At 37.1% G+C, this 12,804-nt stretch overlaps 1 protein-coding gene across 1 annotated transcript in view; it reads left to right on the top strand.

Annotated features, from left to right (window-relative positions):
- The window catches only part of PTAR1 (protein prenyltransferase alpha subunit repeat containing 1), a 90,640-nt gene extending 80,521 nt beyond the window's left edge, over positions 1–10,119 (top strand). Inside the window, exons 8-9 of the mRNA XM_031064805.1 lie at positions 171–487; positions 1,038–10,119. Coding sequence (XP_030920665.1) covers positions 171–487; positions 1,038–1,386 — 666 coding nt within the window. The 3' untranslated portion in view covers positions 1,387–10,119. The remainder of the gene's footprint in view (positions 1–170; positions 488–1,037) is intronic.
- Positions 10,120–12,804: the final 2,685 nt, after the last annotated feature.

Below are 12,804 nucleotides of genomic sequence, written 5' to 3'. Positions count from 1 at the left end.
TTTTCAGCACATAGTACAAAAGGCTCAGTGATAGTTCTTTTTCCTGTGTATTCTTAAACCATTACCACAATGGCTGAAATCCCCACATAAGAGATTACCTTAATGCAGAAGCAGTAGTGGTAAGTTCCTCCACTATAGTGGTTGATAACTGTGCCTGCACTTTGTTTCAGGTTCTCCTTGATGAACTTTCATCCACTAAATATTGGGTATCCATGCATGTCTCGGACCATAGTGGATTTCATTACCGCCAGTTCTTGCTCAATTCCTTGATACGCAGAACAGTGACTGACAAAAACATACTGGTACAAAAGCAAGTGGTAAATGAACAAAACCCTAGCCTTCAGAAGGAGGAAGAGAGTGCAGGGACAGAAGCTGCCTGTGCAGAGGAGCAAAGCGTGGATCTCCCCAGCCGTTTAGACGAAGAGATGGAACTGTGCAGTGAACTGATTGATAATTACCCAGGGCATGAAACCTTGTGGTGTCATAGGTAAGAGGACCTGATCAGAAGAGTTTCCTTCTGATTTGTGGATGATTCTTCACATGGTATTTCCAAACAAATTGTTTTGGTTTTAGGAAGTACCACTCAATAAAAGGTTTTTAAACTACTATGTATTAAACGTTTGGAAAATGTTCAAGAGCATAATCAGAGCTGTTGTGTAGGAAATTTGATTTGGCTTAAATATCTTGCAGTGTAAGCTCCACTTGTCCCTATAATTTGTGCAAGAGACTCAAGATGCTGATAATGAGCCTCCTCACACTTTTTAAGTGTTTAAACAACACACAATGAACAAAATGTCCACAGAAGATTGGGTGCAGAAAATGTTTGCTTTACTAGCTGGGTGCAGGCCCTGACTAAGCAACAGGAGATTTGCCAAAGGTGGAGCCCTTTCTAGTAAAGTGTGCGCAGAGAAGCAGATTTTCTGTCTGTGAGGGAAGTCTGGTGGGATGGCAAATGAATTGCAGTAGTTCAGCAGCAGCAGGTTATTTTCAGTGCATGACTTTCTTTTTTTCTTTTCTTCTTTTCTTTTCCTTTGAAGAAGGTGTGTGTTCTACCTTCAGCAGCACTTAAGCAACAAACTTCTTCTCGTGAGTACATCGGTATCGTCTGTGGACAGCAGTGATGAAAGTCTGAATAATTCTCACCACAGCCCTGCAACAAGTCACATGGCACAAGCTATGGATGTTGATGGTTTGAATGAATCCTGCAGCAAACAAGGTTATACCCAAGAAACAAAACGCCTGAAGCGTGCTCCTATGCTGGACTCTCTTGGTCCAGAAATGGAATACCGGTTTGTTGATAAAGTATTATCAACTTGTAGGGATGTGGACCAAGCCAGGTTTGCTACTGCTTATAGAAAATGGTTAGTTACTTTTTTAGGTCAGTGAAGGAAATATTGAAAGCTTTCAGGGTTCTTCTCTTAGTGCAATATTCTCTTTTCAGACAAATGCATGTCTTGGTTGCAAGTGTTAGCTAACTCTGTGTTTCTCTCTCTTTGATGGTAAGTCCTAAAGCTAAATTTCAGAGTAGACATCTGTCACTTTATTTAAGAACTGGCACATGTTTTTATTAAGCAAATGCAGTTTGTTAATCTCTCAAAGAAATCACTCTTACCAGCTTCCTACCATGACTTTTTTTTAACTTCTGTATTAAGGTGGACTCTGAATCATTTGACTTAAAAAAAAAAAAAAAAAGAGGCAAAAGAAAAAAGTTTGAAATGCTTGTGAAACAGAGTGTCTGAAAAAGTGGGAGAATCTGTCACTATCAGTTAAACCTGTTCCCAGTTTGTTCCTGTATGGCATCATGCTAATACCCTATGGGATCCAGGCTATATTTGGTGAGTGCTATTATTTTTGTATAGCAGTCTTTGGTAGAACACCAGAATATAGTATTTCTTTCTGAAGGCTTCAGTAACAGTTTTGCAGCTGTGATACCTTTTACTGTTTTAAATCGGTTTTTTGTTTGCTTATTAATTGTCATGTTAACTTCATAGGAAGGTCTATATGGTTGAAATCTTGATAAGCAGATACAGGAAAATGTGGCAGAAAATAGTTCAAACACATGTTCAACCACAGCCAGAACAGTATTTGGCTGTATTTGTGAATTGTTTTCTTAAAACAGACTATCTTCATTTTTACTTGGTTTTTATTTATTTATTTTATCTCAACAATCCAGATTTAATCACATTTGATACACATTTCTGAATGTCTTTTTTACACTACAGATTCGCACCCTGCCAAATCATACATTGGTAAACTTGTATTTAATCAAGACCCTACAAGTCCAATATTTGATGGAGTAAAAAGTAGCTCTTCCAACTGATGATTGAGATTATATAGTTAAAAAAAAAAAACATTGAGAGCAAGGAGGGAGCTAACCCTTCTCTTATGTTTTTTTTTAAGAGCTTCAGTTTTTGTTGTTTTGGACTTTTTTTCCATTTTTACTACTAAAGAAGAGCTGTACTCCAGCCATACATCTCTGTTTACATAACTGTAAATTTTAAGGGAATTTGAAATCAATTATGAATGGTGTATTTTGTCATTTCCTTAGAATTTGTCTGTAAAAGGGATTTTTTACAATAGAATTGTGCTGGTACACAGACCCGGGGAAAACATTCTACAACTGTAGAAGTCCATACAGTGGCAACATTGCCTCTTTTAAAAGCAAACTATTCTCTGGGGGAATTAGATTTTCAAGTTCGTTTCCTTGCCATAATTGTTTTATTTATCTTCTGCCCCATATGCCTCTTGACCAAAAGTTTCAAGATGCTGTTTCTGTTGGGCAGAGAAAAACAATGAGGGAGGAAAAAACACAGGTAGCCTGCTCAAAAGATGTCACTTTGAATAAAAAAAGCACTCAAAATGTGAAGTTCCTGCACTTCTTAGAAGTTTGATGAATGGCATTTACTCTTGCATTTCAATATGAAAACAGACCACCTCCAGTCTTTGAGAGTATGTTCATGATTCATTTCAGGCACAAAGTTGCTAAAAATGACATTTCTAAATGTACACTGTTCTGTTTACAATACATAAATAAGACTGATCTAGGCTTGAGCATCTCCATATCAAAGCTTTGTTCCAGAGGGCATCCACACCTCCTCTCCATAGGTATGCATGTATTACATGCATACATTAGCTTTGAGGTGCTGTGGGATGCTCTGGTGGTTTGATTGATGATTTTAGTTGCAGAAAACATAGTTGATTTGTGAAGGAGGTGTGGGATTGGCTTGAGAGCAGTTTTGTCATAAGGTGTTGCCTGAATGATCACTGACAAATGGGTAGGTTCAAGTACAAACACGAGTCTGAGCAAGAGCTTTTACACATCCCAGGAGACCTGATGTTTAGTGAAGGTGGATGATACATTAAAGTATGTGTAGAAGCCTGGGTTAGCTTGATTAACAGTATCCCAGTAATGACTCATATGAGCCTGGAGACTGTGAAATCAAGAGGGCAGTGTATTAAAGATCAGGTTCTTGGTCTTACATTACTTAGTAATGTATTTGTGTGTTCTGTTTACCTTGGTAAAATTTTCCTGTTTATGAGAAAAATATTAGTGATAGGAGCAATCTTGGAAGTGGGAGCATGATGAGAAACATTTCTTAACTGTGGAAGGGAAGAGATTATCTCTTCTTGCACTGGAAAGACTGAGGCTTTCAGAAGAAAATACTAATATTAGAATCTGACTTGAAATTCATTATATAGTTCTTCCAGACTATAATCTGGAGTCTTGGTTAGCATTCTCAGAGCTGTACTGTGGAAGTTCCGTGCTTTTGAACTTGACATCATAAACATTTAAGCAGGTGCCCTCATATACATGTGTATAGTTTCTGTTCATGTCAGCACAAGTGATGCATTCTTGTAGGATGACAAGATTTGGTCCTATGTAACTAAATAGAGTTAGATTGAATTTTAGTACTTGGAAAAATGTTCTGAGAACTCTGATTAGAGATGGTGCTGATATTCTTACTCCTTTTGTAAAACACTGAGGGCTGTAGCATAACTCATAAGTGTGGGTTTTTAAAGTCTGCACCTCATGGAAATATTCCCCTGCACTCTATTTTTTAAATCCAGTTAGAATAGTTACATTTAGACATGTTTGCAGACCTGAAAACTTAGTAGTGAAATTGAAACAAGTAACATCTTTTTGTTTGAAGGAAATGCAAACAGTAAGTTGTTAAGTTTGAGATTTAATTTTTTAACAGTAACAATATAAATTATATTAAGGAAAATAATATCTAAATTGCTTCAAACTATCAATGTCCTGAAGCCTCATGCACTAAATTATTGAAGAAGTACTTCTAACATACTACATTAAGCTCAAACTGATGTGAAGTTGTGGAACTATGATTGCAGTGTACCTGTCTAACCACTTGGTGTTACTGCAGAGTCCCCTTTGGACACTGCTTGAAAAATAAAAAGTGGCTTTAGGCCATTGGTAGTTAATGTACTAAGCACAGCTGCTTTACATAAGGCATTTCAGATGTTTTGTGTTTCAGAGATCAGAGACTAATAATTTAGTCAGTGAATATTCCTGCAGAGAAAATGTCCAGCAGAAATGGCAGAATTCAAGGCTCTTACGTTCTGAAATTTTTTCAAATATAAAATCAAACTTTGTACATCTTTAAACATCTTAATGTAAAGTTCAGCATCTTTCCTAATTTTGTCTTTTGCTGTAGTATGTGTCATTTTAATTGAATCTTTTTGTTCACTGGATTAGTCTTTGTAGAAATTTGTTTGTACTAGAAACAAAGGGTTTCGAGGAACAAATGTAATTTGAAACTACAGAATTTGGAATAGAAGGAACCACGTTTTAAAGTGGTAAACTCTCAGCTGCTAAATACAGTAACTGTTATTTCACTGGCATTTTGTTTGTCTTGTGTGTTACAGTCACTGGAGAAACACGCAGCATTAAATACAGCTACAATAACAAACTTGTATGAAGTCATTGGAACGCACTGTTATAGCTGCTCTGATTGATAATGTACTCATGTTTGCATATTTGTGTTTTATTGACTGCTTACATATTCTTTATACAACAAAATCCATGTGTTATTTAAATAGGGGATAAATAACTTGTCGGTTTATACTATTTGATTAATTACCTTGTACGTAATTTGCTTTAAGACGAAGAAGCAGAGTGATAGTATAGTGAGAAAGCTTAGATTTTTGTCTTATAATGAAAATTTCTGGCATTTCCAGTTTTATTCTAGTGCTGCTTAGTTAGAATGTGTAGCTAGACTTTGTGGATGGGAGTGATTTTTTTTGCTAAGTAGATAGTTAATGAATTTTTAAAACAGTACTGTATAATATTGATGAACAGAAAGAAGGGGTTTTGGAAAGGTTTGTCTGCATAAACAGACTCAAAAAGCATACTTTTTTCAAGAACATATACACTGAGCAAAATGTGAGTACCAGAGAATAATTTAGGTTGTGAATCTTTAGAGATTTGATGATTAAATTTTTGGACAAGTTGTTGTTTGCTTAGTTTTGTTTTGCCTTCTGTAAGGGAAGAGTGCTTTTTGGGTTTTTTTTTAAATCAAGTAGGAGGTGAACCATTGCACTTACAATATGGGGAGAAAAACCCACAACTGCTGAATTGTATCTCATAGAGCAATTTTGGAAAAAGCAATGAACTGACACTGAAATGTAGATGTCACTTCAAAATGCATCTTTGCACTCATTGCGTGATGAGAGATATATGTAATTAGATCTTACTATTTTATCAGTGTCAGATGCAAAGAATAGGGTGTAACTCACCAATTCTCACATGCACTTAACATTCAAGTTACTATCAAAGGAAGTTCAGTGTCCCTGTCTATGATATTTTCCTTGTGTACTCAGAGGTATGTTTCTTTTCAGCCTCTTCTCTGTTCTTCCAACCAGCAAAGAAGAATGTAGCAAAGCATTGGTGAGGTGGCCTAATTTCGTGTTTGAGTAACTCTGACTACCTCCCAAAAAGTACTTGACTGATGTCCATAAGTGGAGTTCATCAGGCTCAGTTATTTCAGAACCTCATGCTAGGCCTATATCCTCTTTCAGATGTGAAAGCAAGAGCTTTATCAATGAATCTATCAAGCTTTCCAGGGACAGTTTGAAGGAGAATGGAAAAAATACTTTAGTTAAACTTGGGAAAACTAGAATTAGCATAAATCTTCATTTGCCTTTTCCTCTGAAGAAGCAACTCTGTTGCTGAAAAATGGAGGAAATATGCTACCAGGGAATTCCATATAATATGCTTTTGAACTGCAGACCTGATACTTCCTAGTGGCTTTTGCTTAGTGCGTAATGTTACTTCTCAGGGCATAGTCTATTATAGTGAATTAGGGTGCATTTTTACAGTTTATAATTATTGATTAAAAAGGAACAAAAGGTAAACCTGTAACTGGCTTTTAATTACTTTTTCTTTTGCCTAGCATATTATTTTATAATCTACTCATATGCCAACACTGTACCCAGTAATCTCATCTGCTTCTTACTGTTATTCTGTTGAATTGCTGTTGCAGTCTTGCAGGAAGCTCCTGATAGTTGTTGGATTTATTCTCTGGGGTTCCTAGTAGCATTCAGTAAAGTAATTAGTATCTCAAAGTATGTTGTAATAATGGGGAAGCTTTTTACAGCATCTGTCTTCATGCACCATAGGTCTTAGATTCAATATTAAAAACCTTTTGTTAGGATTCTGAATGCTAAATCTTTTTTGTCAAACTCTTACATGCAACAGAGTTATTCTGGAAAACAGAAGTCTTAACTGAAGTCACATTTGTTAAATATCTTTATCTGCTCCATCTGGAACCTGCTGTACATCCTACTGTATAGACAGAGGTGAGGAGAACCCACAGTGAGGTGCATATTTTCTTCACAAGACATTTTCTGAATGGAATATAATTATGGTTAAACAAAGAGCTTTTCTTGGATGAGGTACACATGTCTGTTCATTGTGAATAAAGTTATGAAATTGGTACATCATTAATATGGTAAGATTTGCTGAATGGCTGCATGTAATGAGTAGATGGAATGTGGTTTTTTAATCTGCTGTTAAAAAAAAAATCACATAAATGATACGAGGTACCAGAATTTATTTTTAGAAAGCAAAATGTACCTACTGTGTTCATTCCCTTTTGTATCAGTTTTTCTTTTTTGAAGTAGCTACATTTAAAACTGAAAGGTATACTTGGGAACACACTTAACTTCATATTATCTCATTACTTTTATATAATCAAAATAATAGATGTCTTAAATGTTTTGGAGTAGCATTAAGATCCAAGGTAGTGACAGCACTACAGTGTTCAAGTGAGCCAATAAACTCTAATTTTGTAACATCGTTGTGTTCATCAAAGTACTATTCTATGTAGGGAAATGTTTATTTTATCAAGATTTGTGCAAAAATATTTAATTCTCATAGCTTTCTTATTAGGGGGATATACAACTAGTTTTGAACATAATATTTTGCAATATTTTTTCTGTGAAAATTTCTCAAATGCACAGTTGTCACCATTGTAAATTTTATGTAGATTTTCAAGATGAATTAGATAAATCATAAATTTTGTAGCAGAAAGACTAAAATTATGACAGGACAGTAAGACACTGAAAAGTAATCTGCTAAATGACCAGTCTTCTTCAGGATAGTGAATGTAAAGCATTAAGTTTGTTTTTAACTGGTCTTACTTTGTCATAGGATGAATTCCTGTCAGATGGGGATTATTGTCTTTTTTTTTTTTGGGTGAACAGTAGAGAATTTATCTGTGAATAAATTATCTATATTTATTTTCCCACAATAAGTGTGCATGTATGTGTGAATGGATGGATGGCAGAACCGTATTTTTGTCCTCTGAACGCTGCAGAAATCATCCACATTTGGCTTCCTGCTGGCAGACTCCTCCATGGTTGACCTGTCCTGACTCTGAGTCTAGCAGGGTTGGTGCCAGGTTGTCTGCTGAAAGCAGTGAGATCTATTGCTTCCTCTCTCTGTCTTAATCTGCCTGATTATCATTATACTTGGGGAAATGCCTGCACACAGCAACCAAATCATTAGTGGTGGTGTTTATTCCAAGTGCTTGTAGAGAGTATTTGAGACTGCGAAAGTATTTGTAAGGTCTTGCAAGTTGGGAAAATTTGGGGGTGCTCAGTCAATACCAAGGGGATACTTTTCACGACTCCTCCAGAAAGGAAATGGACAGGGATGTTTTGCATGAGTGCTTTAGCATCACAGGAGACTTGAGAAAAGTATAACTAGTGACTTAAGCTGATATTTAAAAACAAACAAGTAGTCTTTTTGGTACTTTGTTTTCAGTATTTTTTTCATGTTCTTTTTTGTAAAAATAAATCACATGAAATATTCTCAGAATTAATTAATTTTGAGTGTCTTCTGGTTTTGAATTATTGGATTTGACAGCTTTCCTCAAAGGAAGCTGTTTTACTGGAAAATGCTAGAACCTTTCCTGTTTCCTCTTAGACCATGTAATTCATTCCAAGTGTCCTAAAATGAGCACCTGAAATCACAAGGTGTTACTGAAAGTATTTTTTATCATCCTAAATGCAAAGCTTAAAAAAGCTTTTCTCATATGCTTAGTTTTCTTTTTTTTTTCCTTTCATTTTTTCTTACTAGCTGCTAGGTAGAAAGAATATGTAAAGAAGCCCATGGCTAATATGAGCAATCTTGGCTTATTTAATTTGGGTGTTCGTTAGTTCAGAAAGGAGCAAGTAATAAACCCATCAGGGTTCTTGTATAAAAGTAATTTGCAGGATCTGGTTATTTGTTTGTGATCTGAATGCTTTATTTTTACATCTGTTGAAATGAGTTTCAAAATTCCCACCAACTTCATTGACTTCAGATCAGGCTGTGCTGTGGAGAGAGTATCAGCCTCTACCTACATATGTAGTGTGATGAATTGTAAGGGACTTGTTTGTCTTTCACAGGACATACATGGTTGTATTTATGGCTTCAATTAAAAAACAGTCTGTGTAGTGTATAGTCATTAGCACTGTGGAAAAGGAGCCATTAAGGTTATGGAATGTTAGAGGTTTAAAAGGGCAGCTAGAGAAGAACTAGGGGTACTACAGGGTATCAGTAGCTAAGGAAGCTTCCTTTTTCCCTCTGTTTTTTTTCCCCTTCTATTCTGTCCTCTCCTTCTCTCTCCCTCTTTCTTCCACCTCCTGCCCCAGCTCAAAACTCCCCATTATCTCCCCTGCCTCCATGATTTGTCATCTTTTCTAGTGGCAGAAAGTTTCATACAACGTGCCTGTGTGCAAACCAGGATAACAGTTCAGTTTTGGAAGTATTGCATATCAATAGCAAATAGATACCAGTGATTGAGGTTTGTGCAAGATATTTAGGGATGACTGGAGAGGTTTTAAGTGCTGTGTGATAACTGATGCACTATTGAACAGGAATGTCTTAATAAACAGTGGATGGCCTGAGTGTTGCTGTTCTCCAGGCATGCTGTCTGCATTTATGGTCAACAGTAAACTGCACATTTGTCACCCTTCCATCTCCACAAATGCTTATCACTAGCTAACAGCTAATCTGCTTTGTAAAATGCATCTACATCATGTTGATTTGAGATGTACTAAATTATTTGTTGTTATCTAGTACTAGATAACTTCCACCATGACTTTAGTCTACCTTCAGTGGAGCCTGGCCAAGTATAGATTTTCATGGTTATAAAACTGGTTTTGCTGTGAAGGGTATTTGAAATTCCACCATATAAAATGTGTATTTCCCTGATGTCTAGTTAGAAACATAGAAGGACATCTTAGCACTGTTTTCCATTTGTGCACACTGAGTTTTACCTTGTTTATCTCAAATATTTTGTATTGCATGTTAATTAAATTTTTGCATATCCTAGTAGTACAAAATTACTTACACAATAAAAAAGAGCACCCTTACAGTTCTAACTGTTCTATGCAGATGTCTTCCAAAATTTACAGGTACAATTTTAGTGGTGGTGGTTGGTAAGCAGATTTTTTTCACTTATTTATCAGCAGACTTGTTTTTATATGTATTAGTGACAAAATGGGCTAAGCACCGCTGTAAGTTATTGTATTTCTGTAGAAAATGGTAAATAGTGTAATATTGTTTTTGTTAAATGTTGGCAGTTTATAAATAAACTTTTCATCTCCTAAAAACCCTTTGTTTTGTGGCAATACTGAACTCCATTTTCATTCATTGTGCAACAGACACCCCTTGTAATTACTGCTAATCTCTTCAGTGATACACTTCCTTTGACAGGAGTTTTGTCTTCTCTTATGAATTAAGCGATATTAGCAGACTTATTTTTGGTTCTTTTAAACACTGACACTTAGGCCTTTTTCAGAAGCTTTCCTAGGTATTTGGTCAGTAAAAGGAGAGAGGTGAACAGGAGTTAGTTCTTTATAAGATACTTCTTTCTGGCAATAGACAGCTGGCTGTACTGTTTAGAGTTGCAGAACTTGGACAGCTGATTGCTGCTTATGTTTTTCTAACTTATTAAAATTTCAGCGTGATGTTCTGTGATGTGCTTCCCTTTTTTAAAATCTGGAAGCAACCAGAAAAGCTTGTGCCAGTCTTTCCAGGTTCCATACAATTTCTATATTGTTACAATTGAAGGAAAAGTATTTCACAGATACTAAAAGCAGGTATTTGACCTCTCGTGTTAAGAAAATATAATTTTTTTTATTCATATTAAAGGCAGATGTAATATAGAAGTGCTGCTATACATGGTACTTTGATTCTGGTTGACTGCCTTTAGAACATAAATTCTGCTGTATAAATTTTATAAAACTACCTGAAGAACATCTGTCCCTAATCTCTGACCCCTGATCTGAACTGGATGGGAAGATTCTTGAGGTATGCTTATTATTTTTGTAAATTCTCTAATTATGCACATCAGATACAATAATAGCTGGATCCATAGTGTTGATCTGCAGTTAAGCCCTTCAAATAGTATTTTACTTCATTAATAGTTCTATGATTTCATTTAGAAAAATTGTTAATTTTTGGGCAAAATGGACTTAGATGTTTAGATCTCTTTCATAGACTTGAGTGAATGCTGCTTTAAGTAAATTTGCTTCTAGTCCTTGTATTTCAGGGCGATCAGTAGCTCTATAAAGAGCTTTCATTCCAGCTATACTCCAAATAATTCCAAGGTTCATTTAAATAATGTATTTAATGACTAAATATTAATATAAAAGAATGGTGAACTATCAGAATGTGTGGTTGGGATTGGGTTTTTACATCATTAAGCACTGACACAGGGATATTTCAATGTAATGGCCTATGATAAAACTCTTTAAGGTTAGAAAATTTTGTATTTCATGTATATTGTAAAGTGTGACTGGAACCATAGGTCCAATATTTCTCAAATTTACTTAAGGGTTTCTAGGATTGTCTTGTCATCTTGGTATCTTGTTCAGATATACAGGGAAAGAAGTTAAAAATATGTCTGCATGGTCATTCTCTTCTTATTGCACTTTGTAATAATTATTTGTTCTCTTGACACAGGGCTTCAAGTCTTCTACTGTTTTCTAGTTCCAGTAAGTCTAAATCTTCCAGAGCTACTAATAACCCTTTAGAACTAACCCTTTAGAACTCCTTTGCTGGATACCAGAAGGTACTGTTTGTTTTTCCAGAAAGTGTGGAGTATCTAGCTGTTAATGCTAGTCTGTTTGGGCTTCTGCACATCTGAAGTCAAACTATGGATTCACCACTTCCTTTGTAATCAAACATTTAAAGCACTTAGAGAACTACTTTTTTGCAGGGTCTGGTAAAGAGGTAAAAGTAAAGAAGAGGAAATGTTATGTCAAGAAGTATCAGCAGAGAGTAGGTAAGTTTTGGGATACAGAGTGGAAAAAAGCACAGCAGAAGCAGGTTTTTTTTTGTTTTGTCTGAGCCTTGCTGTTACCTGCATGAGTTATGTCTGACGTGCTAGGAAAGCAGTTCCTGGGGGAAGATGACAGCCTTTGGAGAGTGTCTTCATTTGACACTGGCTCAAAGCCAGGCACTCATGACAGTTGCTCACTCACCCTCTCCTGCTACAGCTGGGCAGCAGAGAGGCTGCGGGCATGGATCCCCATGGGCTGTGGGTGGATCTCTGCCTCCACCGTGGATCCCCACGGGCTGTGGGTGGATCTCTGCCTCCCCCATGGATCCCCACGGGCTGTGGGTGGATCTCTGCATCCCCTGTGGATCCCCACGGGCTGTGGGTGGATCTCTGCCTCCCCCATGGATCCCCACGGGCTGTGGGTGGATCTCTGCATCCCCCGTGGATCCCCATGGGCTGCAGGGGCACAGCTGCTGCTCTGCCCCATGGTCTCACCACAGCCTGCAGAGGAATCTCAGCTCTGGTGCCTGGAGCACCTCCTGCCCCTCCTTCTCCACTGACCTTGGTGTCTCCATGCTGTTTCCCTCACATGTGCTCACCTCCTCCTCCTCTCTGACTAGAATTAAAACTGTGTGCACTTTGTTTTTATTTTCTTCTTAAATATGTCATCACAGAGGTGTTACCAACCCCTCTCGTTGCCCCATCTTTGGCCAGCAGCATGTCCATCATCAGAGCCATCCGGGACTGGCACTGCTGGACGTGGTGGAAGCTTCCAGCAGCTTCTCACAGGAGCCATTTTTGTGACCCCCACCCCCAGCTACCAAAAAACAGGCCATGCAAAACCAATACAAAGGACAAGTGTTTTTCAGATTCTGAAGTGGACTGTTCATAAGGGAAATGGGAAGTTTTCTATGTAATATGAGTAGTTGTTGGAGTTGCCAATGAAATCCCGGCTAGGTGGGCAGCACACACCCAGCAGACCTCAGGGGCAGCAGCCAGCGGCAGGGAGCAG

This window comes from Geospiza fortis, unplaced genomic scaffold (genome assembly GCF_000277835.1).
Source record: "Geospiza fortis unplaced genomic scaffold, GeoFor_1.0 scaffold1466, whole genome shotgun sequence".
Taxonomy (NCBI): Eukaryota; Metazoa; Chordata; class Aves; order Passeriformes; family Thraupidae; genus Geospiza; species Geospiza fortis.
This window is presented reverse-complemented; position numbering and strand designations above follow the sequence as displayed.